This window comes from Doryrhamphus excisus, chromosome 20 (assembly GCF_030265055.1).
Source record: "Doryrhamphus excisus isolate RoL2022-K1 chromosome 20, RoL_Dexc_1.0, whole genome shotgun sequence".
Classification (NCBI taxonomy): Eukaryota; Metazoa; Chordata; class Actinopteri; order Syngnathiformes; family Syngnathidae; genus Doryrhamphus; species Doryrhamphus excisus.
Window position 1 is genome coordinate 10,653,123 of NC_080485.1, and position 27,977 is coordinate 10,681,099.

Here is a 27,977-nt window from a genome sequence, read left to right on the forward strand (position 1 = left end):
CACCTTAATTGGGGTGCTGTAATGACATCAGCCTCCCTCTATGTCCTCCGGCTGAAGAATTAAGACAACTAAGGAGCTCTTATCCAACCACTGATGACTGAATTTAAGCATATATAATAAAGCACGTGGAGACGTTGACTGATGGCACCTCAAAGGCCGTAAAATGTCCGATTTAGGTCTCACCTGACAGCTCTGATGACCGCCTTGAGGGGAGCGGACAGATCCTCCACGGTGATGTCACAATGGCAGCCTCTCTCATCTTGGGAATCCTCTGTGGTCATGCCTGTGTCCACTGAGAGACAACGGTTTTGTCAAGAAAGACACTTGTCTTTTTGTTATTTCGCTTTTCTGACACACACACACACACACACACACACAGTCAGTGCAGCTCACCGTCTGAGGCAACGGTCCGCGACTGGCTCTTCAGCCTCAAGGAGGGTCTAAACCTGGTGCGGTCATTGAAGCTCCAGCTCTTCTGCACTTTGGCCGGGCTCCCGCTCATCAGCTCAGCGCCGCTCGCCACCTCGTTGCCTGGGGAACAGCGCTGTCGGTCGTTGATGGACGACTGCCGGCTCTTCATACTCTGTCCCCGGGGACTCGCCATGCGGACTCGCTCCTTAAAGCTCAACTTTTGGCTGTGTGGTTTGAAGGAACGACGGGCGGTGAAGGTCAGATGAAGGTTGGGAGGGAAGTAGGGGAAGTGATTAAAGGTGGATTTGTGAGTTTGGGTGGACAAGACAAATGGGGAGAGGAGAAGAATAGACAAACTTAGGGTCTGCTTGAGAGTGTTCACTCCAACTAAACACCATTCAGATGACATGCCCAAAAGAAAAGTGCAAAAGCCAGCTTGCTTGCCAAGCCCTCGACACTAAGGGTGTAACAGTACGCCATCATTAAAATGAGAAAAAAACGCTTAGTATAAAAACGTATAAATTAATTTAATGATATTTTAAATTTAAAAAACACAAAATGCAACAACATTGCAACACAGATACACATATACAACCATCGGGGAGCTCTGTAGTAAATGTTTCGTTTTCACAACCGCAACATAAAATATGCGTGTTCCAACTAAACTGGTGACAAAAACGTCATCATCGTTCATCAGAAGCTACAAAAACCAGCCCTAAAATACTTGAAATCGCACATGAGAGTCTTTCCAATCCAAAACCAAAAAGCAAGGCCTGAATCAAAAAGGACCATCATGCACTGCAGCAGACCAGAGGGGCGGGGTTTGGGGGAAAAAAAAATACAAATGCAGGCCACCACGTGTTTCTCATCTTTCATCGTGCACAATTAAAACGATTTCCAATTAAACTATGACATTCCGCAACACACCGCATTGGTTTGACTCTCGAATGTTGCACTTCCAACCCAAACATCCTGTTCTTAAAATGTTGCATTTCAGAAAGCGCTTAGCTCGTGTTCTAGTAAAAAAAGTCGATATTATAACTTTTCTGCCACATGCAAAGCCAAATGTGTTGGACATTGTCAGCACACTTTTTATTGAATAAAACAGATGAAATACAGTCGTCCCTCACGAATATCTCTTCCTTACTCTACGGCACTTTTTAAAAAAAATAAGTAATAAATGATCGCTGTTTCGTAGTTGATTATGGTCTGTTGATTATTGTTGTGGAAGTGGTACAGTAAACCTTGGATATATCGGATTCAATTGTTCCCACTGGTTTTGTCCGATATAAGCGAAATCCGTTATATGCATATACCGGAAAATGTCCGTTTTACGCATATACGGATTTATATCCGGTATATGCGTAAATCGGATTTTATCCGTTATAAAAAGGCACTTCCTTGACTATGTTTCCAATGTACCTGGACGCGCAGGCAACGCTGCAAACGCTGCAAATGACGTCGTATAGCGGCCTGTCACGATTCGGCGAATCGGAGCGCCACGATGCGGCCAGCCGACATATGCGAGGGAAATTTAATGGAAATGCATTGGAACGGGAAATAGGTGAAATCCGTTATAAAAAATCCGATATATGCAATGAATTTTTATTGGAAATGCATTACAGAAAAATTGGTTCTTTTTTATCTGTCCGTTGTGAGCGAATTTCCGATATATCCGAGTCCGATATATCCGAGGTTTACTGTACTTTCTTGGTTTGGTCATTTTACATTGGAAACATAGTCAAGGAAGTGCCTTTTTATAACGGATAAAATCCGATATATGCGTAAAACGGACATTTTCCGGTATACGCATATAACGGATTTCGCTTATATCGGACAAAACCAGTGGGAACAATTGAATTCAATATATCCGAGGTTTACTGTATTTGTATAAAAGTGACTATAGGGGTGTTATCTCATATTCGCGGGGTTCTAATAATGAATCCCAACTCACTTCCACAGGTCTGGAACTAATTAACTGTGATAATCAAGGGACGACTGTATATTAACAAACAAAAAACAGACTGTGTACATATATTTATACTGTTATTCTGTATATTTTGTATTTTTCATTCATTCATTTTTTAATAGTTGTGTCTGCACCTACTATACCAAAAAAAATTCCTAGTATGTGTTTGATCATACATGGCAATAAACCTTTTCTGATTTCTAATATGTTGTCCTCCATGCTATTAGTCAGTCATTCCCATAGCTTGCCGCGTAAAGAGGATATTGGGAAGTACCTCCTGTATTTCCTAGTATACCTTCGGAAGAACTTCCCGTGACTCTTACTAGAGTAAAGGAAGGAGGGAGGGAAGAGGAGGTAGAGGAGGAAGGATATTAAAAGATGAGGAGGAATCCCCAGCCACACAGACAATATTGGAGCAGAGTACACAAAGTAAAGGAAGAGTACATATTTGCTAGAACGATGAAGGCGATGTATAGATGATGCTGTTGTGTTGTGACTAAGCATCCACACTGTGATTCACTCTGTTTGGCTTTTCAGCCGTGAGGGAAATCATTTCCTCTTCGACGTGCACTGCAGGGCTCCATTTTAATAAACACGGCTCCCAGCAGCAAGCCACAAGGTTATTATTGGCCGCCCTCGGTGTGCACGGTACAGTCAGTGAAGGTGTCTTGCAGCAGGGACAAGCTTGACCTACAGGATGGGGTGTCAAACTCAACCACGCGGGGGGGCCAAAACTCAAAGCCTACTTTGAAAAACTGTATCGCTCATTATTTATCCGGAAATCTTAAACACTCGTATATTTCTGCATATTGAAATGATTAAAAATATTCTAGTCCTTTTAACCAATATGTGGAATTATTGACTGCAGCACACACAGATGCTCGTTTGAAGGACACTACCTAATAATCATTCATTCATTCATTCATTTTCTACCGCTTATCCTCACGAGGGTCGCAGGGGGTGCTGGAGCCTATCCCAGCTGTATCTGACTCCAATCTTTCATCAAAAAAAGTTTGTTTTTACCTTTTTCTGTTCTTTAGTAATCAGCAGTACAACATAGGTAAGTTTCAAGAAAATATCAGTTACCAACTAAAAAAAAAGGACAAATTTTCGATTTTCTTTACAGGTTACGGGGGTATGCTGGAGCTGACTTCAGGCGAGAGGCGGGGTACACGCTGGACCGGTCGCCATGTGCCAATCACAGGGCACATATAGACACATATAGATTGAACTCGGGTCTCCTAGCTGTGAGGTCTGCGAGCTAACCACTCGACCTCCGTGCAGCCCAACTCATAATCAAGGCTGAAAAAACATTACTTAGGTCAGATTTGGAGAAATGTCTCATTAGCACCGACTAATAGATAATTAAGCAGCCTTCACACCTTTTATCCCGGAGAACCGGGATTGGAAGATACCATATATAGGAGTCATCATGACAAGATCTTCTGTGGGATGATAACAACTTTGCTATCAACAAGATCATCCGCTGTACCAACAGATATCATGGTATGAACGGACTGTGGTCTGCATGAGGCTGCACGAGTGCTGCCGGCCTTGGGGAGCTCTGGTTCAAACCGTAAGTGAGTAGCAAAAAAACTGTCCTTCCTACAGTCAAATACAGTGGTGGTAGCGTGTACGAGTGCTGCCAACACAGGGGAGCTGTGGTTCATCAAGGGCAAACATGAATTCCAACATGAACTGTGACATTGTGAAGCAGTGCATGATCCCCTCCCTTGGGAAGCTGAGCTTATTATAGTAATGTATGTTATTATTATTATTATTATATAATATGTACCATAGAAAATACACTTTAGAGTAGTCAATGCACAGCTTGTTTAGCAGTATAGATTTTCTATTTACTGAAAATGCAAGTGAGTAACAAGATAACTGTCTTTCCTTCAGTCAAGCATGGTGGTGGTGGTGTGCATGAGTGCTGCCGACACTGGGGGAGCTGCGGTTCATTGAGGGTAAATATAAATTCCAACATGTACATTATGAAGCAGTGCATGATCAACGCCCTTGGGAACCTTATTTTATTATAGTACATTATTATAGTATATAATATATACCATAGAAAGGTTTACCTTTAGAGTAGTCAGTGTACAGCTTGTGTACGCAAGTAAGTAGCACGATAGTTGTGTCTCTTCCTACAGTCAAGCGTGGTGGTAGCATGCACGAGTGCTGCCGACATGCTGCATTGTGATGGCTTTTCTTCTTTTTGTAAGATCCCGTAGTTGTTTTTGGCACTTTAATCCAAATGACAGTAATTTTTTTAACGGTATTGTCGATGTTTACATGTCTGCTCAAACAAAAGCCGCCAGCTGTTTAGTGTGCGCCAAGCTAAGCTAGGAAACAGCAACATAAAAGGTGTGCAAAAGTGCCATTTGACAAGTGCAAATTGGGCTTTGCGCCACACGAATTTCTAAGAAAGGAAAGCCTAATTAAAGTGAGGGATTTGTGAGGCTGGGAATGCTGGATGCGGACGCTGGTGGGCCTAATTAAAAGTTTGCTTTGAGGATGACGAGCACATTTTGTGTGTCTTAGAATGTAGAAATGTAGAATACGTTGAAATGCCAGGATCTACATGAGGCTGCCAGTTGTTGTCAAAGGGTAAAATGTGAATTACGTTAATTAAAGTCTTCTCGTTCCAGCCACCTCCCTTTAAACTATCACATTCAAAAACATTCAAATATTTAGTGAGTTGGTACTTAGTAGAAGATGGGTGCATATTCACAAATATAAAATCTAAAAAGAATATATTATAATATTTATTATAATATATTAATTCATTCATTTTCTACCACTTTTTCCTCACAAGGGGCGCGGAGGGTGCTGCAGCCTATCCCAGCCGTCTTTGGGCGAGAGGCGGGGTACACCCTGGACTGGTCGCCAGCCAATCACAGGGCACATATAGACAAACAACCATTCACACTCACATTCATACCTATGGACAATTTGGAGACGCCAATTAACCTAGCATGTTAACCTAGCATGTACCTGAAGAAAACCCACGCATGCACAGGGAGAACATGCAAACTCCACACAGAGATGGCCGAGGGTGGAATTGAATCCTGGTCTCCTAGCTGTGAGGTGTGCGTGCTAACCACTCGACTGCAGTGCCGCCCTATTTATAATATATTAATATTATATATAATAATTAATGCTGTCAAGGCTGCACAGCGTCAAAGTGGTTAGAATACAGGCCACACAGTGAGGACACCCGAGTTTGATTCCACCCTCTGCCATCTCTGTGTGGAGTTTGCATGTTCTCCCTGTGCATGTGTGGGTTTTCTCCGGGTACTCCGGTTTCCTCCCACATTCCAAAAACATGCTAGATTAATTAGCAACTCCAAATTGTCCATAGGTATGAATGTGAGTGTGAATGGTTGTTTGTCTATATGTGCCTTGTGATTGGCTGGCCACCAGTCCAGGGTGTACCCCGCCTCTCGCCTGAAGTCAGCTGGGATAGGCTCCAGCACCCCCGTGACCCTCGCAGTGGTGGATTAAATGCTGTCAAATATTCAAATATTACCATTTTAATATCAGATTAATCACCGTTTTCAAATCAATTAATCATGATTAATCACAATGTCACACTATGTCTGAAATTCCCATTTTTAATGAATCTATACTTTCTATAGTATTGTTCCATTACAAGACAGAATCATACGCTTGCTGAAATGTGACAGCTGTAGTGGTTTCGGGCACTTTAATCTAAATGAAACAAAATAGTTGAGTGGTTGAGTGGCTCAAATAAACCCCACAGTTGATGTTTATACATTTGCTAAAACAAAAGCTACTCGCAAATTTAGCCGACGGCCTGCAAAGCTAACAAACAGTACCATAAAAGGTGTCCAAAAGTGTGATTTGACGAGTGCAAATTGGGCTTTTCGCCACAACAGTGTCTAAGAAAGGAATTTCTAATTAAAAGGTAGGGATTGATGTGGCCTCGGAATTCTGGATGCGAGCACTGGCGGGTCTAATTAAATATTTGCTTTGAGGATGACGAGCATGTTTGTCTGTCTTAACTAGAGTGTAGGAAAACAAAAAGCTGAAACATCAACATGCCAATATTTCCAAAAATCTTTTCTACAGTACTTGTTATCATTAGGGTGTGCTGGAGCCTATCCCAGCTGACTTCTGGCAAGAGGACTGTACTGGTCGCCAGAGTCTTCAGTTAAGATTTTGGAGATGTGGGAAGAAAGATCATGCAAACGCCAAACAGAGATGCCCAAGGAGAGATTTGAACGCCAAACCAATTGGCCACCAAAATACTTTCCATCTTTGAGTGTGGGGAATACAAGCCAGAGCTTATTAAACAATATTAGCATGACATGACAAATCAGGGAAAACCTTAGTTTTTAACGGTATTCATGTGCCTCATGAATATATATGTATATGTAAGTGACACGGGCGGCACGGTGGAGAAGTGGTTAGCGCGCAGACCTCACAGCTAGGAGACCAGGGTTCAATTCCACCCTCGGCCATCTCTGTGTGGAGTTTGCATGTTCTCCTCCGTGCATGCGTGGGTTTTCTCCGGGTACTCCGATTTCCTCCCACATTCCAAAAACATGCTAGGTTAATCGGCGACTCCAAATTGTATGAATGTGAGTGTGAATGGTTGTTTGTCTATATGTGCCCTGTGATTGGCTGGCGACCAGTCCAGGGTATACCCTGCCTCTCGCCTGAAGTCAGCTGGTATAGGCTCTAGCATACCCCCGAAATGAGGAAAAGAAAATGGAAAATTTCTCCCTTTTTTAGTTGGCAACTGATATTTACCTGAAACTTATGTTCTACTGCTGATTAATAAAGAACAGAAAAAGGTAGAAACAAACTTTTTTGTGATGAAATATTGGAGTCATTGATTGGTGATTGGCTGGAGATCAGTCCAGGGTGTACCCCAGCTGGGATAGGCTCCAGCACCCCCGCGACCCTGAATGTGAGTGTGAATGGTTGTTTGTCTATATGTGCCCTGTGATTGGCTGGCGACCAGTCCTGGGTGTACCCTGCCTCTCGCCCGAAGACAGCTGGGATAGGCTCCAGCACCCCAATGAATGAATGAATGTATATGACACACTGCATGCATCTTTTGACAAGGGTGATATGTCTTCCAGTTAGGTTTGAAGAAGTGCAGTAATTTGAATGGAAATAGTGTTTTTTTCACCACTTACCTTTGCTTACAAAACAGGGCTCTTATAACAATAACCCTCTTTATGTATATGAGATCCTTTCAAAACACCCAATATGACTTTACAACCACAGAAAAATAGATAGATATCAACACAAGTGAGTCCAGAGTACAGTAGTGTATATGTTGGAGTTTATGTTTACCCTCATTGACTTTACTTTGTAAGACTTTGTAAGACTTTCACTTTCATTTTCACAACAGATTTTGGGTGAAATTTCAGAATGAAGGCACTCTGAAGCGATGTCATTTATTTATTGAAGACTAGTCTACTCTTTGCATTCTATTTAAGTCCGCACTCGGCATGCTATTCGTCATCGAAAAATGGTGCGTACTGGCACAAAATGACCCACACTCCCACACGACTTATTTACACCACGTCAAGTACTGTTTACGTCTAGTGAGTCATGATTCCCGCATTGTCACCACCACTTCCCGCATCCATGAGGCAATTGCGACAATATTTGTTCCTGCTGCGTCCCACGTCATGCTACCTTTATTAATTCCTCTATTTGCAAGGGACGATGATGAACTCCAGAGAAGAAGCTCATGCAGAAGAGAAAGCTAGGTTTATATTACCTCGCAGTTGTAAAAAGAGGATGCGGAAAGAGTAGGAAGGAGGCATAAACTACAAAAAAAGGAGGCACTGACAGTTCAGGACAGGGAATTGCTAACTTGAAGACATTGCTTTGGACATTATGATCACTTACTAACAATAATAAAAAAAACTTAGAGGCTACAGAATTCACCCCGACTTGCTCTAAGAGGTGGCGGAAAAGTTAACCCATTCATGTGAATGAGACACGCTTTGATACGCTTTGTTTAGGCACAAGTTGCGGTGCGTTCATGAAAAAAGTTCACAGAAATTACAGTATGCGTGCCACACATCTTTATGGCACACTCGAACGCAGCCCTGCATACTACACACCTGTTTACTATCAATTTACTCAGTGGCATGCAGAACTGCGCACCACTGTGGAAGACAAAATATGCTGAAAGTGTCACAACAGGTATTCCAGTAGTGGCAGCACTCATGCAGCTCTGTACAAGACACAGTTATGACTCTTGCTATTTTGGCAGCAATAATAATGGCTGTGAGAATAGTAAACTATACTGCTATACAAGCTGTATAGAAATATTCATTCTACTGTATAGTGTACTCACTTTTAAGCACACAACTCCGGTACCTAATATTATCTAATATTATGACCAGCAAGTGTCTCAAGCCTCAGCTTTGAACCAATACAACAATCAATCGGTCACAATCGGTACAACTCGCTAGACATAAATACACATGTAAACACTGAAGGTTGAAATCTGGTTGCACATTTCCTTGAGCAGCAAACCATGGTCATCCATTGTTGGTTTTGTGTGTGTATTTGTAAATGTAGCAACGAAGGGGTGGAGAATCATACAAACCTGTAAGTGGCCTCGCCCTGCTCTTTCCTTCGATGGTTAGTGCGATGAGGAGGAGACAAAGGGAGAGAAGTCAGTCTTCTAGAGGATTAAAAATAGCCTCTACGAGAGAACATTCCGCTAAGGAGGCCAAGAAGGTAACGCATGCAAGCTGTGAACCGTGCACAAGAACCACAAGAAGAAGAAGAAGAAGACAATGTGGAAAGGCGTGGGAACCGGCGAAGGTATAAAGTCGTGGATGTGGCATGCGGATGAGGCCTTGCGTGGAACGTTTGGCTGGTAAAACATCTAAAACAACAAAAGAAGCGCCAAAGCAAATGGCGTCTTGCTAATTCAACATGTTTAGCTTGGCTTTTCCTTGGCTTTTTATTCGATAAAGCTCTGTAGGGACGTTGGGTCGATACGTGAACTCTTGTCTTCTGTTCTCATATATGATCGGACTTAACTTACGAGATTGGGCGCTTTATTAGGTACACATGCTGAAGATAACGATGCTCACTTTTGAGTCATAATATTATTACTGTTAATGTTCTTAGGAGGCATTGCGGATGTTGGATGTGTATACATACTGTACAGCACATCTACATGGTATGACTATGTACGCCAGGGGTCTCAAACTCAATTGACTTGGGGGCCACTGGAGCTCGGGTCTGGGTGAGACTGGGCCGCATCAGGTTTTAAAAAAAAAAAACAAAAAAAAAACGCATTTATTAAAAACAAAAAAATGTAAAAAACTTCGCTTTGGTTCCAATTTTCTACAAGAAAAGCTTTGATAAAACATTCCACTGTTCTCAAATATCTTACTTTTTATTTTTCTACACAAAATAAGATGAAAAATAAATAAATAATATAATATAATATAATAATAATAAAAGGGCAAATAATAAAAACTTAAGAAACCACATATAGTTGATGGGTAGACAAATTATTTTTTTCAGATTAAAATGAACAAAGCATTATTAGAGCCCTGTAGACATGACAAAACACGACTATAGTCACATTTATACTCTTTTTATTTACAACATATTGCGCAACTGCAGGGTCTTGAGACTTTAACTCGCAAACTAGAGAGCTAGCGACCTAAACGGTAGCCTTCAAGTTATTTCCTTTAAACTTAAATAGCCAAAAACTTACCACTTCCACACGGATAGGGAGGATAAGTATTAACAGTTATTTAACCTTTAACATGAACATTAATCGAACTTAATAATTTTTTTCTGGGTACATGATACCATACAGCATCCATATCAAACTTGCGCGGGCCGCACATTTGGGCCACTTTTGGCCCGCAAGCCGAGTGTTTGAGACCCCTGATGTATGTTGTGTTTCTAATATTTTGTCTCTTCCATGTTAGACATATGATATAAGGTAGCCAAAATATTAGAAACACTTCTCACTATGATGTATGCACACAACAACAATGTTTTGTTGAAAATGATACCTCAAAAATGAGCATAGCCCTTTTAGTAGCTCTTTTGGAGAACATGCAGGCGTTCCTAATATTGTGGCCGGTGTTAAGATAGGTAAGAATGACGCCCGTGGCGAGCGGGTGGCAAGAGCGACGCATGCTCGGCTCAACATGCCAGAGGAGGAAGTATGAAGAGAGTCACGTGCACCGACATAGTGGTCGCTAGGTGAAAAAGATGGAGGTAGAAAGACGTGTGTTGAGGCTGCGCCGGGCGGCGGCAGCCGAGGAGCAGACGTGAGGCGAAGAAGGGCTTTTCAGCAGCAGCAGCGGCCATGTTTGTAGGTCAGTAAGTCAGGTCACCTACTTGGCGGGGCTGCAGGTATGCAATGCCTTCAAATGAGGCTTCCAGGTAGCAATGGAAACCGAGTTCTCATCGGCAGCGTAACTACGCCAGACACACTACGTGCAGAGTCAAGAAGGAGGGAAGAGGTCATGATTGGAAATGTAAACAAAGGCCAGAGTAGGAAAGGAGGGAAGGTGGTCGAGGGAGGGAAGAAGGGAAGGGGAGGGGTCACAAGGTGATGGAGTTAAAGTAGTGAGAAGAGGAACAAAGAGAAAAAGCTGATTAGGTTATTTTGTGATGGGAGTACTGTTGATGCACCGTGTGGGACGGGGGTGGGTTGTTGGAAGGAGGAGGCGGTGGTGGTTTTGGTGGTGGTGGGTGGAGAGCGGGCAGCGGGGAGGATACATGCCTGAAGGGGGGGAGGGCACTTTGGTAGTGATGCCAGGTGGCTCGGAGGTAGGGACGAGCACCGTCAGTGGAGTACAGACGCCAAGCCGCCTGGTGGAGGACCACATGACACACACAAACACACACAAACACACACACACACACACAGAAAGACGACACAAAGGGGCAATGGCACAGATGTGGTGAGGCAAAAGGGAATGTGAAATATGTGATCATGTGACATAAACATGGCATCCTGAGCGTGTCACCAGCTGGCAGCCATCTTGGAGGCCCTGTAGTCTTTACCTCACTTTTCACAGTTAAGCTTTAGAGTGAGTGGCCACACCATGTAGTAAGAAAATGTGCAAAAAGTAGTCTTTTAGACACAACGCAAACATGGTTTTGATATCAAACACAAGAAAATTTGTCATTATTTTCTGTATTTAGAGAAAAATACGTCAAATAAGGAAAATGTACCTATTTTCTGGAATAATTTGCACATAGGAAAATGTGCAAAAAGTAGTCTTTTAGAGACCACGCAAACATGGTTTTGATATCAAGCAAACAAGTTTGTCATTATTTTCAGTATTTAGAGAAAAATATGTGAAATAAGGAAAATGTACCTATTTTCTGGAATAATTTGCACATAGGAAAATGTGCAAAAAGTGGTCTTTTAGAGACAATGCAAACATGTTTTTGATATCAAGCACAAAAAAGTTTGTCATTATTGTCAGTATTTAGCGGAAAATATGTGAAATAAGGAAAATTTACCTATTTTCTGGAATAATTGACAGTGTCATGCATTAATAAGGTTACACAACATAATTATTTACACAGCAACGACGCAGTTAAAATAGTCGGACAATCACATTGATGAGACAATCGCAATAACCTTGTACTTCAGTACGCGGCAAAAAATAATTAAATTAAATTAAATTAAGTTTTAAAAAAAAATCAAAAAAAAAAACTTAAATTATATTAGGAAAGCAGGAAGTGAACAAATGTAATAGTTACTGATTGTAAAAGTACCAGATGGCGTCATAGGATTTATTTTCTTTTACCCTGCGATGTCACTGTGTGTACCAGTTCAGAGAACAGTTCATAACAATTTTCAAATTTTCAATTGACAAAGATGCCATTCTTTTTAAAATATTCCACTTTTTATATTTTTTAAAGCATTATAAGGGTCCAAAACCATCATTATAACAGCCTATGGTCACTTTTATGTAAATGTTCCCGTCAACAAAGTCTTGCAGTCATTCTCCACAAAGCTTTACTGCAACTGTTGAAGTAGTTTTGGTGAAATCCTGCTACCTAACAAACAAACTCGCAATCGGCAGTGAAAACACAACAATTCTTATAAACGGCTCCAAATGGGAATCAAACATCTGCAGGCCATTCAGGCACCACGCCTACTCACTCATACTGTGTGGCCTCACACATTAGAGTGTGCACTTTTGCATCATGTGTGAACACCCGCTAATGGCGCCAGGAGAGTGACAAGTCCAGAAGGCCCTCACAGAAACATGACAAGGGGCGGGAACACGACCACCAATCACCTGACAGGAGCAGGTCACGTTGGAGCCCACTTTAGAGTCATCTTTTAAAAACTAAAGGTGACGGCCAATTAGTGAGAACGGACCAGTGGTGGCGATGTGCTGATGGTGGTGATGGTGGTGATTTCCCGCCCCTGTGTGGCGGTATGGAGAGATGTGTGTGATGAATGATTGACAGGCGAGCAGCGTAATCACATTTAAACACAATAAGTCTGCTATCAAGATTTCTTTCACCTGCTGGGGAAAAGGTTTTATGAGCTTGTCACTGTTGCCAACTCCTCGGAAAAAAAAAGCAGATTGCAAATTTGCCAATATGCTAATTTGCATATCATTTACATATCATGTTGTAGGATCATAATAGAGAGACATAGGAGAAACAAAAAAAGTAAGTAAAAACACCTGAATTACATTTACAGCTACAAATATGAAAACTGGCCATCTCGTCATAAAAATAAATCGTTTTAATATTTTATCCCAGCCAACGCCTGTCAGCGTCTAGCCAGATTTAGCAACAAAGTCCAAGTTGGCAACACTGGAGCTTGCAGGGGAAATAGAAGCCAAGAAAAGGCAGAGGATGACACACACACACACACACACTGCACGTGACACATTGTTAAAATAAACATTTGGTTATTTTCAGATCGTAACCATCGACGCTAATCACAATATTCGTCCCTTTAAAAGGCCGAAACTAGACTTATCCCAAATAGTTTAATTAATAGTATTATACTAAGGCCGTGGGGCTGCACGGTGGACATGTGGTTAGCGCGCAGACCTCACAGCTAGGAGACCCCAGGTTCAATTCCACCCTCGGCCATCTCTGTGTGGAGTTTGCATGTTCTCCTCGTGCATGCGTGGGTTTTCCCCGGGTACTCCGGTTTCCTCCCACATTCCAAAAACATGCAAGGTTAATTGGCGACTCCAAATTGTCCATAGGTATGAATGTGAGTGTGAATGGTTGTTTGTCTATATGTGCCCTGTGATTGACTGGTGACCAGTCCAGGGTGTACCCCGCCTCCCACCTCCAGCATACCCCCAAGATCCTAATAAGGATAAGCAGTATAGAAAACGGTTGGATGGGTATTATACTACTTCTACTTACACTACAGGTGATCCTTGGGTTACAAACAAGCCTTGGAAGTTGGATCTTCTATCCAAATTGTACATAAACTATCTGCTAAGTCACTCACACTTTAAGAAGAATAGATGAAGAACATATAAAATAAAATAAAAAGATTAAATCAAACAGTAATAAAAAACGAAACTTTTATCCCTATTGCAAACAGACACGCTTATTGGAAGGAGGAAATAATGAAACCACTACGCTGCTCCATCGAGCATTTTACGAGGTCTAATTTAACTTCACTCTTCACTTTTACTGTCCTTTTTTTTTTTTTTTTAAGGCGCTGCCACCAGAAGCGTCTGTCCTACTCCTGGGGGAGGCATCATGGAGGTTAAATTTAAAAAGTTACTTAAAAAGAGCAAAAGTGACATTGTCCTTCCTTAGTGTAACGATGCGTTCTGACGTATTGCTCGGCACGTATCATAGCGAGAGTTTTGTAATTTCCTACTGTTTGTGAGGGGTGCCTGGATAAGCAAGACAGTTAAGCTACGTTCGTCCTCATTTAAATCCTACCAGAATTGGGATCATAGGACCAATCGTGGGGGTAAGTCTCCATTGATGTACTACACAAAAAAAATTCAAAAAATCTCTTTAAGTTGTGTTTTGGCTTTATAATCGTATTACTCAATTATAGTAGACGAAATAAAAGTATGTAAACCATTTAAGACGTAAATAAAATGCCTTCTCAGTGACGAGTCTAGTGCCTGTCGAGTAGTCAGCGTAGAATACAGTACAAACTTCTGGTTTTCTGTTTTGAATTTATATTTTAGTTCATTTTGTTACTTCATTTAGCAATTTTCATGCTCAAAAATGGTTAGAATAGCTACAGGTCGCTTAAATATGAATTTTTCTTTCTTTTTTCTTTACTAACAATATGGCACATTCACTCATGATCATTTATTCATTCATTCATGGAGCCTATCCCAGCTGTCTTCGGGCGAGAGGCGGGGTACACCCTGGACTGGTCGCCAGCCAATCACAGGGCACATATAGACAAACAACCATTCACACTCACTTTCATACCATTCATACAATTTGGAGTCGTTAATTAACCTAGCATGTTTTTATGGGAGGAACCCCGGAAATGCAAACTCCACGCAGAGATGGCAGAGGGTGGAATTGAACTCGGGTTTCCTAGCTGTGAGGCCTGAGTGCTAACCACTTGACCGCCATGCACAATCATTTATTAATGATTTTTTTTTTTTAAATAACGCAATATAGTGAGGGAGTGATGTTTGAACCCCGGTGTAGGGATGGACGACTGTATATAGTGCTTAAACCTGGATTGTGCTTTCGGCTTGCTAGCTTACGAACAATGGTAAGTAAAGAGAGAGGGTTCTGGAGCTGAATTATTATTAACTATTATTATTATTATTACTTTATTTATTATTACTTATTATTATATTGTGTCATTAGCTAGTAGCGTCATTTCCGCAATAGTATGGCATTACATATACCAATATTAACAGCTCTAATTATGTCCAATTACTGCAGATTGAATAGACAATACTATATTGTGCAACAAAACACATTTACAACTGACCTCACCGTCAATGCACAAACGCAATCTAATATTGACTTTATGTGCAAACGCCCCCAGAAAACACACACATAGCTTATTGAATATGATGCATCATTCTCAGAAGTCGGCTTGAAGTTGTGCATACCTATGTCCTGGGAGTGATCACCATGGTAACGGCTCACTCACCCCATCAAGCTTCCTCGCTGTCCGACCCCAGCCTGCCTGGCGTAATTAATTACCGGCTATACATCCACCAGACGACGCACACAGGCACACATCACTCTTCATCACACACTCTGATTAGACGAGCGGCGCTGAAAGCACGTAGGCAAACATGGTGGTGCACGACAAAAGGGTGACATCAGATGCATGCGGTTTGATTCCACTCAGCTGCTGCAAGACAAGGGATGCAGTGAGTGTCTGTGTGCGTTACCTGGATGAGGCTGGCTGCTGGGTTTCTCCTCTTTTCAAAATGCTTCTGGCGATGTTGTTCCTGTACCTTCAGGGCGAAACCTGAGCCCAGGATGCCCTGAAAGAAGCCTAGAGTCAATTCAAGCCAAGTCAATTCTATTGATATAGTTTATTGATATATAGCCCCAATTCACACATAGAAACTATCTCTATGCACTTTATACACGGAGGCTCTGCATATATTAAAAGAGATCCAACTGAAGCCCACGTGAGCAAGCGCTTAGGGATAGAGGCAAGGGAATAAAACCTCTGTGGGGCGGCTGTCTGTCTCAACCAATTGGGATAAATAAACTGAATAGAGAGATAAATGGTAGCGAGAGGGAGAGAAAACAGGATAGAGGGGGCATAAGCACTGCCATAACAACAATAATAGTCCCATGATGACAGCAATGGTTCATATAAGCAGACTAAGATATAGAGGTAGGAAAGATACAGGAAAAAAAAAGAAAAGGAAAACTCAGTCTTATCAAGGGAGATTCCTAAGCAGTCTAGGCCTCGGGGCAGCATAGCTAAGCCAGCCCAAGTCCTATGTGAAACACGAACACATATTTCTTTTCCTTTTATGTGCATTATAACATGAGAGTTAATTTCAAGTTAATATCAGCTAGCTTACAATGCTATCATTGGGATACACCTATGTGAAACATGAACACATATTTATTTCCCTTTTCTGTGCATTATAACATGAGAGTTATATTTCAAGTTAATATCAGCTAGCTAACGATGCTGTCATTGGGATACACCTATGTGAAACATGAACACATATTTTTTTTTCCTTTTATGTGCATTATAACCCAAGAGTTAATATCAGCTAGCTTACAATGCTATCATTGGGATACACCTATGTGAAACATAAACACATATTTATTTCCCTTTTATGTGCATTATAACATAAGAGTTAATTTCAAGTTAATATCAGCTAGCTTACAATGCTATCATTGGGATACACCTATTAGAAACATGAACACATATTTATTTTCACTTTGCTGTGCATTAAAATAAAAAAGTTAATTTCAAGTGAATATCAGCTAGCTTACAATGCTATCATTGGGATATACCTACGTGAAATATGAACACATATTTATTTTCACTTTGCTGTGCATTAAAACACGAGAGTTAATTTCAAGTTAATATCAGTTAGCATACAATGCTGTCATTGGGATACACCTATAGTCCTACAGGACTATGAAGTCCTGTAAAAAAAAAAAATCTCGACAACGTTGCATGGTTTCATAATCGAAATAAGTGTATCCCAATTACAGCATTGTTAGCTAGCTGAAATTAACTTGTTTTCTCGTGTTATAATGCACAGAAAAGGGAAATAAATGTGTTCATGTTTCACATAAGGATTGTGAATGATGGGCAACATTCCCAAAAAGTGCAGTTCCCCTTTAACGTTGCCTTGTCATATCTGATATATGGCAACTATTACAGTGGATAACAACAGAGTTAGTGTACTGTATATGTAAACTGTGGATAAAGTGCACAATAGTGCTTCTTGGAGACACACACTCTATTGGAGACAAATAGTTCATTCATGCTACAGACACACAAAACAGCGTTAAAGCCCTTTAAACAGTCTAAATATGTCTAATGTAACATTTTGGACAAGATGCCTCCGATACAATACACTACCACCACAACATGACCATAGTGTCTGTGTCTTACAGCTGGCAGGGCAAAGAAGGAGATTCCCAAAAGAGCGAATCCAGCAGACAGCAACCTCCCCGTCCAGGTCTGCGGGGTCTTGTCACCATAGCCGATGGTTGTCAGGGTGATCTGAAAGGGCAGAGTGTGAAATCTCTACTATAGACATTGCGATCGATTATGACTTATTACATTCATCATAATTGTGTAAGGCAGGGGTGCCCAACTTTTAGAGGCCAGTTTGATAACTAAACAGGCTAAAACCATACATTATATATTTAACAACCTTCAGTTTTGTGTTTTTTGCATATTTTTATTAGTGTTCTTTATATTGTTACATGACGTCAATACCCCATCTGCAGTGTAGTGCATCAACAGTGACTTTCCCCTTACTTTGTCAGCGTTTTAGCAGAGTTCTGGTTAGTTTTTGGCCGTTGAAGAAAGTAGTTCCGGCTGGTTGGGGTCATTTCTCAAAACAATATGCGTTCAAAAATTAATATTTGTACATCGCAAAACTGTTTTCTGCTTTTTCCGTTTTTCTCTCCACTCTTATCACATATATTTAATATATTTTTTTAAATTTGTGTGTTCAAATACTTGTGATTGAATGAAGGTATTGTCAATCAGGGAGAAAGATGCTTCAAAGTTTCATCAATTACTGCCATTCCCACATTCGGCGTTCAATAACAGGCCGACTTCCCCTGGCAGCAGCAGAAAATTGAATGTATTGATTGGTCCATCTCTAGTTTAGATGGAGCGTCACAGTGTAATGGGCTTGGGATAACGACGATAAAGGGAAACCGGCAGAGTGTGACAGGAAAGTGTAGTTGTCATTAACATCGCAAAGACACCAGAAATAGAAATATATCGACAGACCTGGTATGTAAAAAAACAGTATCACATTAGGCTAGGCCAGGGGTCTCAAACACGCGGCCCGCGGGCCAAATGTGGCACACAGGACACTAGTTTGAGGCCCCCGCCTTGATATGAAAGTTTAATGTTAGTGCGACCCGCGCAAGTTTGATATGGATGCTGTATGGTATCATGTACCCAGAAAAAATTATTAATGTTTGATTAATGTTCATGTTAAAGGTTAAATAACTGTTAATAGTTATCCTCCCTATCCGTGTGGAAGTGGTACGTTTTTGGCTATTTAAGTTTAAAGGAAATAACTTGAAGGCTACCGTTTAGGTCGCTAGCGCTCTAGTTTGCGAGTTAGCATGTGTCTCAAGAACCTGCAGTTGCGCAATATGTTGTAAATAAAAAAAAGTATAAATGTGACTATAGTCGTGTTTTGTCATGTCTACAGGTTTCTAATAATGCTTTGTTCATTTTAATCTGAAAAAAATAATTTGTCTACCCACCAAATATATGGTTTCTTTTGCCGTTTTATTATTATTATTATATTTATTTATTTCTGATTTTTATTTATTACTGATATTCTTTATTTTTTATTTGTTTATTTATTTTTCATCTTAATTTGTGCAGAAAAATAAAAATTAAGATATTTGAGAACAGTGGAATGTTTTATCAGAGCTTTTATTGTAGAAAATAATAAATGCGTTTTTTTTTTTTTTAGAAAACCTGATGCAGCCCAGCCTTGCCCAGACCCTAGCTCCAGTGGCCCGCAGGTAAATTGAGTTTGAGACCCCTGGGCTAGGCAAAATATGTATTTTATCACCCCCAAAATTCCTTGAAAAGTGTAGAAAATGCTCTTATGAAGGACACAGCGATACGCCAGAAAAGACACTGAAAAGGCCGCTCACCGTGCCCCACCACAGGGCGTCAGCATAGGTAGCAAAATCTTTGTTTTCTTCCTTCTCCACCAGGTAAACCAGGAAGGAGGAAAATATAAGCACAAGAAAGCCGATGTACCAGGCCGTCACCAGCTCCTGTATATGGTGAAAAAGTATGCTATAAAAAAATAATTTCCACATACTCACCAATTATCTGAATGCTTTTAGTTATTAGATCTTCCATGACTTGTACCTTACTGTGTGCATAGACCACAGATCCTAGCAGCTTCCATGTCCCTCCTCTTCGGTCCATGCGTACCATGCGTACGATCTGCAGGAAGCGAAGACTGCGCAGGGCGGAAGCGGCGAAAATGTTGCCCTGGCTTCCGGCCGAAACCACGGCCACGGAAGCGATGAGTACGATAATGTCTGGGTGTGACAAAAGATGACTGAACATCCTCAAGTTGACATCCTTATAACTACTATGTCATCTTTATCTCTTATAACATTTTACCTAAACATGGACTTACCTATGACACAAAAAGGTTTCCTGGCAAAGCGGAGGCGTCCCTGCCAGCCTCGGTAACGGCAACAGCAACCGGCGCTCCATATTCTGATGATATACTCCAGGCCAAACACGACAATCATCACAAACTCCTGCACACCACACACACACACACACAAAGTTATGTTGTGACTACCAGTAAGATGTGTCTTGGCTGGTCATCATGAGTCACCATGACAACGACAGTGATGCTATTCTGCTTCGTGCACTGCTACTGTATGTTGGTGTCAGGCCACACAACAGTACTGCTGTCTTTAAAATGCTAACCAATGACAGAATGATGAGCTGTCACTCAGTTTTTAATTACAAGTTCATCAGTCAAAAAAACACACGTCTTGATTGCAGATAATTGTGTCTGTGTGTCCTACCAGGATAAGCAGACAGTGTGAGGAGAATTCCTGGTGAGCAGGGATGGTGGAGAACACAGACAGAACCAAACATCCAAACACCAGGATGAACCTGTGGAAACACAAACACACCCGCACGCAATTAGCCCATTGAACAAACAAAGAGGTGAAGGTCAGTCTCATTATGTTAGGTGATGTACAACACACACACACAAAGGCGACCCGCACAATGATGTGATTATTTCTCCTCTGTGAGCCACCAAAAACTCACATTAGCTTCATTAAATAGCTGTTGCCATGGCGATACACTTGATTACCACACTGTGTGCATGGGAAACACAGACATAATGCGAATATCGCTGTTTATTATTTGTTTGCATCTTTCTGTCCATTGATTGGCTGCACAACAAACATTTTCAGAAATACGTTTAAATAAATTTAAATTTAATTTAGCTTAAAATATGATAATACTCGTAGATTTTATTATCTACAAATATATAAATAAAAAAATACATTATTATAACAATTCAACAAAACAAAATAATACTCAAAATAATACCCAAAACAATTTTATTAAATTTCATTACAGATACATTAAATCATAAATTAAAAATCCATTTTATAAATTCTTACTAATTAAAATCTGGCAACGCCAATATTTTTTGAATTTTTTTGTAAAATTTTAAATGTTTTTTTTTTATTTCTTTCATTTTCATTAAAAAATATGTTTAAAAATCAAAAATACATTTGTCATTCATAGATTTTACAATATGACAATCCAAATAACATTTTCAAATACTGTTGAGAAATACATTTTAAAATAAATGTAATTATTTAAATACAATTGATAAAGTTTTGATTAAAAACACACTTTCAATTGTTTAATATTTGACAGTAAAATGACAGAAAAATGACATTTCATTCTGGCTATCATTACTTTTCAATTGTATTGCAATTTATTTTGTTTATCTTCTAACAAAATTTGACAGGAAATATCCGGGATTTCTGTGTTCAGAACTCTGCTCAAAGACATGAATTATTCAGAAACAGCGCCCTTGATATTATCATATCTCTGCATAAACAATGTAGATGTAGTCTAGCTATGCTGAAATTGACCGTATTGGTTATTTATAACGCTATCCACTACTGAAGCATATAGTCAATCTCATGTTAAGGGTGTAACAGCAAAGCACAGCGAATAAAAGAGGAGATTCAATTAAAATGTGAACACGGCGACCCAGAATGCACCTCTCCTCTCCTCTGTGTCATATGGTAACTAGCTTAATGAGCAAAGGCAAATTAAAATTCATAAGGGGGCTTCCAGGCAACATATGCATGTGCTAGAAGTCTTGGAGGAGGACGCCATCTGCCTCTTGCATGTTTACAACTTCACCGTCGATGGACTCCTCGTGGCTTTAATCTTTGATGCCACTTGTTTCTTCTCTCGTTTCTTTATACATTTTTTTTACCCCCATCAAACATGAAAGCATTCAAATTGGTTGAAATAACACCACTTTGTGCCTATATGGTCATTTTTGATAAAAAGCTATGACATCAGATGCTTCCAACATGAAATGATTCCAAGAATAGTTCAGGATACAAAGCATTAAGAACAGCCATTGCAAATGTTAATAACACAGGGCACATATAGACAAACAACCATTCACACTCACATTCATACCTATGGACAATTTGGAGTCGCTAATTAACCTAGCATGTTTTTGGAATGTGGGAGGAAACCGGAGTACCCGGAGAAAACCCACGCATGCACAGGAAGAACATGCAAATTCCACACAGAGATGGCCGAGGGTGGAATTGAACTCGGGTCTCCTAGCTGTGTGGCCTGCACCACTCATCCATAATGCACATACAATTGGAAAATGATGCAAATTATTCACATAATATGTGTGTTGTTTATATTAACTCATTCAATCCTTCAGTCCCGGCCATTTTAGACAATTTGAACAAATTTTTCAAGGCACACAGAATATTGTGTTCTATGGATATATATCCATGGAACCTACCAAATTAAGAATTTGACTCCAATCTTTCGACAAGAAAAAAAAGTTTGTTTCTACCTTTTTCCGTTCTTTAGTAATCAGTAGTAGAACATAGGTAAGTTTCAGGAAAATATCAGTTGCCAACTAAAAAAGGGAGAAATTTTCAATTTTCTTTTCGTTGCGGGGGTGTGCTGGAGCCTATACCAGCTGACTTCAGGCAAGAGGAAGGGTACACCCTGGACTGGGTGCCAGCCAATCACAGGGCACATATAGACCAACCAACCATTCACACTCACATTCATACCTATGGACAATTTGGAATCGGCAATTAACATTTTTGGAATGTGAGAGGAGAGACCATGCAAACTTCACACAGAGATGCCCGAGTGGAGATTCAAACCCAGGTCTTCCCAATTTCCTGACTGTGTGGCCAACATGCTAACCACTGATCCACTGAGCAGCCACATCTCAAATATAGTATACCTGTATAAACAACTATACCACAACATAAACAAAGGGTGGTTTTACATCGAATTAACAATTAATTTACAAATATAACACCATGAACTACTTAAAATTTGCACACTTGGAACTGAACTGTGTTTTTTTCCCATTCAAATTCACAGACCAAACTCATAGCACCACCTTAGCCCACCTTCTGGCTGTTTTTCTGGCTTAAAACTGCTCTAAAAGTGACATCTATTAGTGTGCAGTTGCATCATCACCTCTTTTTTTTCCACTGTGGCTTACCCAGTGATGCGGCTAAAAACATCTGATGTGTGATGCAGCTGATTTCTTTTCCAATTTGATACTGAGTAAAACTCAGGCGGGTAATTGGCCATATCGATCCAACAGCATCACTCATAAATAAAGTAAAATAAAGAATATTACAGTACACCAGAATAATTTCTGGGAGGAAAAAAATCTAAGGAGGCATGACAATGAATATTTAAGTACCACTGCGCTATGATTAAACCCAAAGGTTTGCTCTTGTCAGCCATGGTCCAATCTACTTTTAAAATCATTCTTTGCTTTCTTTTCCATGTGTATGGCAGTAAAATACGTCCTTTCGATTGATGGTGAAAATAATATTTGACCGACAGCGGCAGTAGTCATAAAACGAGGAATCTCAGAGCAAAAGAAAACACGTAAACTTGGCCGCAGACACACTTTGTAAAGGTTTAAAGTGTTAAGAGCTTCCTGACACAATTCGATAAATCATCTAGGCAGGAATAAAATGTGTGTGTGTGTGTGTGTGTGTGCGTGAGAGAGGAGGATGTGGTATATGTCAGAGGTGAAAGTTTTCCACTCATTATCCCCTGGTACCATCATCTACAGTATGTGACGGTGCCAAGCATGCAGAACTTTTCAATCAAGGCGGCGAAAGAGCGAATGGAAACAAAACAAAAAAAAGAAAAGGATGGAGACTGGAGGATGAGCAGGAGGAGAGGATGGAAAGAAGAAAGACAAAAACAGTGCCAGATGAGACATTTTACTTTGAATAAGACACACTTGAAGATGTGGTCAAATATTAGGAGGCTCCTTCAAGAAGACACGAAGGGAAAATATGCTAGAAAGTGAATGGAGGGCAGTTTGAACTCAATGAAACCAGAATGAATGAAATAGTAAGTAAGAGATAAACTCCCCCCAAAAAACAAAACTAATTTGAACAAATTATCTATAAATGAAACTGTGGCAGGGCTGCACGGTGTTCGAGTGTTTAGCGCGCAGACCTCACAGCCAGGAGACCCGAGTTCAATCCCACCCTCGGCCATCTCTGTGTGGCGTTTACATGTTCTCCCCGTGCATGTGTGGGTTTTCTCCGGGTACTTCGGTTTCCTCCCACATTCCAAAAACATGCTAGGTTAATTGGCGACTCCGAATTGTCCATAGGTATGAATGTGAGTGTGAATGGTTGTTTGTCTATATGTGCCCTGTGATTGGCTGGCCACCAGTCTAGGGTGTACCCCGTGTCTCGCCCCGAAGACAGCTGGGATAGGCTCCAGCGACCCTTGTGAGGATAAGCGGTAGAAAATGAATGAATGAATGAATCAAACTGTGGAAATATCATATTTAATAATGTAATTATACGGTGGCAATTTCACTGCTGTTATTGTGCAATGACAATAAAGGAAGTCTATCTATCTATGATTGTAAAAATGAACAATGGTGTTTAAATATGAAGACGAGACGTTACTTTTAAGAAAAGTACAGTGGAAAAAATATATGACAAAATATTAATATCATTTCTACTATGTATCACTCTTCTGCAGTGTGTGTATGCTAGTGGCCCCACCTCCACTCTGTTCATGTAGTTGTTCTATGGAATAAAAGAACCAAGGTGCTGAAACCAATGAACAGAGGGAACGCTCTGATAGACGCGCATGCATAAGACAATATACTGACGCCGGCAAAATTAGATAATTCATTTTCATTTATTGGCTGATTAATTAATTAATTACATTTATTTATGATCATTCCAGACCTAGTGCTTTCTGAACAACAAATCTTGTCAACCCACTATATCAGAAAGCGGAGTTTGTTCATAGTTAGGAAGCACTTTGGGCGTGTGACCAATCACAGTGGAGTGGGCGTGACCGGAGGCGGGCCATGGGTGGAATAAATTAAATCAGACAGTTTTGGCGGGGAAACACAAATCCAAAGAAATACAGCTGGAATAGGTGCAGATTCTGGATGATCTAGAAAGTTTTCTGTGTGGGTTATTGTGTGTGGCTGCTCTACAGGAGTCCACAACTCAATACAAAGGGTTGAAAAATTATCATAATAATAGGTTCCCTTTTAAAAAATGACCAAAGATGAAACAACAGTACCTACTACATTACGTACAGTAAATGCTACATTGTCCTTTTGTTTTAGTAAATTTTAACTGATATAAAACTGTTCTTGAGAGGAAGGTGCTGTATAAATATTATATATTATTTATTAATACAAACAAAACAGTCAACAAGATAACAAGAAGTCGACTAAGGGTAAACAAAGAGCTAAAAAGATGACAAAACAGTATCAAAGACAGGAAAAATATTAACAAAGGATGCACTAAGATGAAGATAAGATGCCCCAAAAACGAACAAAAGATGACAAACAATGAATGAAACATTAACAAAGGCAACAAATAGAGGAACAAGGATGAGCTCCATTCACAGATGATGAAAAAGAGAAGTATAAGGACAGTGCAGACGTATTATTAACCACCATCATGTTTATCTACTGGAGTGATGACGGCAGCGCTAAGTGATTTGTCTTTGATTTCTAAGCAACTACCGCTCGAAACAGAACCCACGGCTGCTTACACACACACACGACTTCCTCTTTTTCATTAACAATAACCCTGAAAGATGATGATGATGAAATCCTGTGTGAGTGAGTTTGGTGTGTTGTAGAAGGGAGGGAGTGTGAAGGGTGAAGCAGTTCATTAGGAACACAGATGGTCGCACCGCTTTACCGACTGAGGTGTTGGGTCAGCAGAGAGGCTGACTCAATGTGTGTGTGTGTGTGTGTGTACACATGTGGCTTTGTCGAGAACATGTATCGCCCCCATCTGTGCGCTCTGTTTGTTGTGACCGTGCACATTTTCAGATCTCATCTGAGCAGTTTATGCTCAAAGACTATGTAGGACACACACCAGTCACACTAGATAGGACAGCTCTAGTCTAGTTCATGCTCAAAGACTTGGTGGTGCACATACCAGTCACACTAGATAGGACAGCTCTAGTCTAGTTCATGCTCAAAGACTCGGTGGTACACATACCAGTCACACTAGATAGGACAGCTCTAGTCTAGTTCATGCTCAAAGACTATGTAGGACACACAACAGTAACTAGATAGGACAGCTCTAGTCTAGTTCATTCTCAAAGACTATGCGGGACACACACCAGTCACTAGATAGGACAGCTCTAGTCTAGTTCATGCTCAAAATGCTCAAAGACTATGTAGGACACACACCAGTCACTAGATAGGACAGCTCCAGTCTAATTCATGCTCAAAGGCTATGTGGGACACACACCAGTCACACTAGACAGGACAGCTCTAGTCTAGTTCATGCTCAAAGACTATGCAGGATACACACCAGTCACTAGATAGGACAGCTCCAGTCTAGTCCATGCTCAAAATGCTCAAAGACTATGTAGGACACACACCAGTCACTAGATAGGACAGCTCTAGTCTAGTTCATGTTCAAAGACTAGGTGGGACACATACCAGTCACACTAGACAGGACAGCTCTAGTCTAGTTCATACTCAAAGACTATGTAGAACCCACCAGTCATTAGATAGAACAGCTCTCGTATAGTTCATTCTCAAAGACTATGTAGGACACACACTAGTCACACTAGATAGGACAGCTCTACTCTAGTTCATGCTCAAAGACTATGTAGGACACACAACAGTAACTAGATAGGACAGCTCTAGTCGAGTTCATGCTCAAAGACTATGTAGAACACACCAGTCATTAGATAGGACAGGTCTGGCATAGTTCATTCTCAAAGACTATGTAGGACACATACTAGTCACACTAGATAGGACAGCTCTAGTCTAGTTCATGATCAAAGACTATGTAGGACACACACCAGTCACACTAGATAGGACAGCTCTAGTCTAGTTCATGCTCAAAGACTATGTAGGACACACAACAGTAACTAGATAGGACAGCTCTAGTCGAGTTCATGCTCAAAGACTATGTAGGACACACACCTTTTGAAACCGAGCATTTTGAGCCATCCCAAACTCCTTTTAGTGCTAACTTCCAAATGTGCAACCCTCATTATCTGAAACTTTGACATCGTTTAACATGAGAATACGACATTCTAACTACATTTATAGGTCAGAAAAGTGGAAAAAAAGCATAATAGGTCCCCTTTAAAGTCTTACAGATAGAAGATTAACAGTGACGGCCCCTACGATCCGTTGCTTTTTGAAAATTAAACCTTCGGAACCTTGGCTGAATAACCGCTGTAGCAGGTAAGTCAAATGACGTTCATGTTTTCTCCTTCCTGTCTGGTGGAGATGAGATGCGTCGGCGTGCAGACTAATAAAAAATTTAAATACTTCATCTTCAATGAGGCATCATAAAGTCAAATAATAGACATGAAACAATCTAAAAAGCTTGTGAAAATACCTTCATTGATGGAAAGATAGACTATGATGTAATGTGCTTGGCTGATAGTAGCATGAGAGAAACGTGTGCAGCCATGACGTTGGTTTCAAACAAACATTCTCGCAAAGAAATTGTTTGACCTCCAACTGGTCAGCGTGTCTGAATGCGTGACATATGGCTTCATGATGGAAAGCATCTGTGTAGGAGACGGGCATATATTAACACACATACACACGCAAAGGACTCTACATCTGTTTCTAAGATTGTGCCTCCGTGTGAGATGCTCCACTCGCACCTCGGCTGTTTTTATTAAGTCGGTCTTCTTCTTGAGGATGGATTTTATACTCTCATGTCCAAGTGATGAATCACATCCATTCTGCCTCATATATCAGCTTCTCATATACAAGATGTCTCATGAAAAACACATTTTTCTCCACGAGCAGGAAGGGAATAAAATACTCAAGTTGGACAATTGCTGTGTCTCAAATGGAATACTTCCACAGTACTCTTTAATAAGGATTGAGTAAGGACCTCAAACAATACACAACGGATGAGCTAAATACAAGGATGAAGAGTCTTGAACCAGTCATGATGTACTATATATGTATATCACAATATGGACAGTTACTATGGTACACATAATGTCATTGTATGGTCATATCACCTCATACTTCGGTACGGGGTGCATTATTAAAAAATAATAATAATAATAATTAAAAAAAAAAAAACTTAAACTGTATTATGGAAAGCAGGAAGTGAACAAATGTAACAGTTACTG

At 40.5% G+C, this 27,977-nt stretch overlaps 1 protein-coding gene across 1 annotated transcript in view; it reads right to left on the reverse strand.

Annotated features, from left to right (window-relative positions):
- The window catches only part of kcnq5a (potassium voltage-gated channel, KQT-like subfamily, member 5a), an 80,359-nt gene that overhangs the window by 11,450 nt on the left and 40,932 nt on the right, over positions 1–27,977 (reverse strand). Inside the window, exons 5-14 of the mRNA XM_058058024.1 lie at positions 20,108–20,198; positions 19,705–19,831; positions 19,428–19,603; positions 19,205–19,330; positions 17,460–17,570; positions 15,754–15,849; positions 10,754–10,848; positions 8,985–9,011; positions 394–635; positions 184–292 (exon numbers count right to left, since the gene is read on the reverse strand). Coding sequence (XP_057914007.1) covers positions 184–292; positions 394–635; positions 8,985–9,011; positions 10,754–10,848; positions 15,754–15,849; positions 17,460–17,570; positions 19,205–19,330; positions 19,428–19,603; positions 19,705–19,831; positions 20,108–20,198 — 1,200 coding nt within the window. The remainder of the gene's footprint in view (positions 1–183; positions 293–393; positions 636–8,984; positions 9,012–10,753; positions 10,849–15,753; positions 15,850–17,459; positions 17,571–19,204; positions 19,331–19,427; positions 19,604–19,704; positions 19,832–20,107; positions 20,199–27,977) is intronic.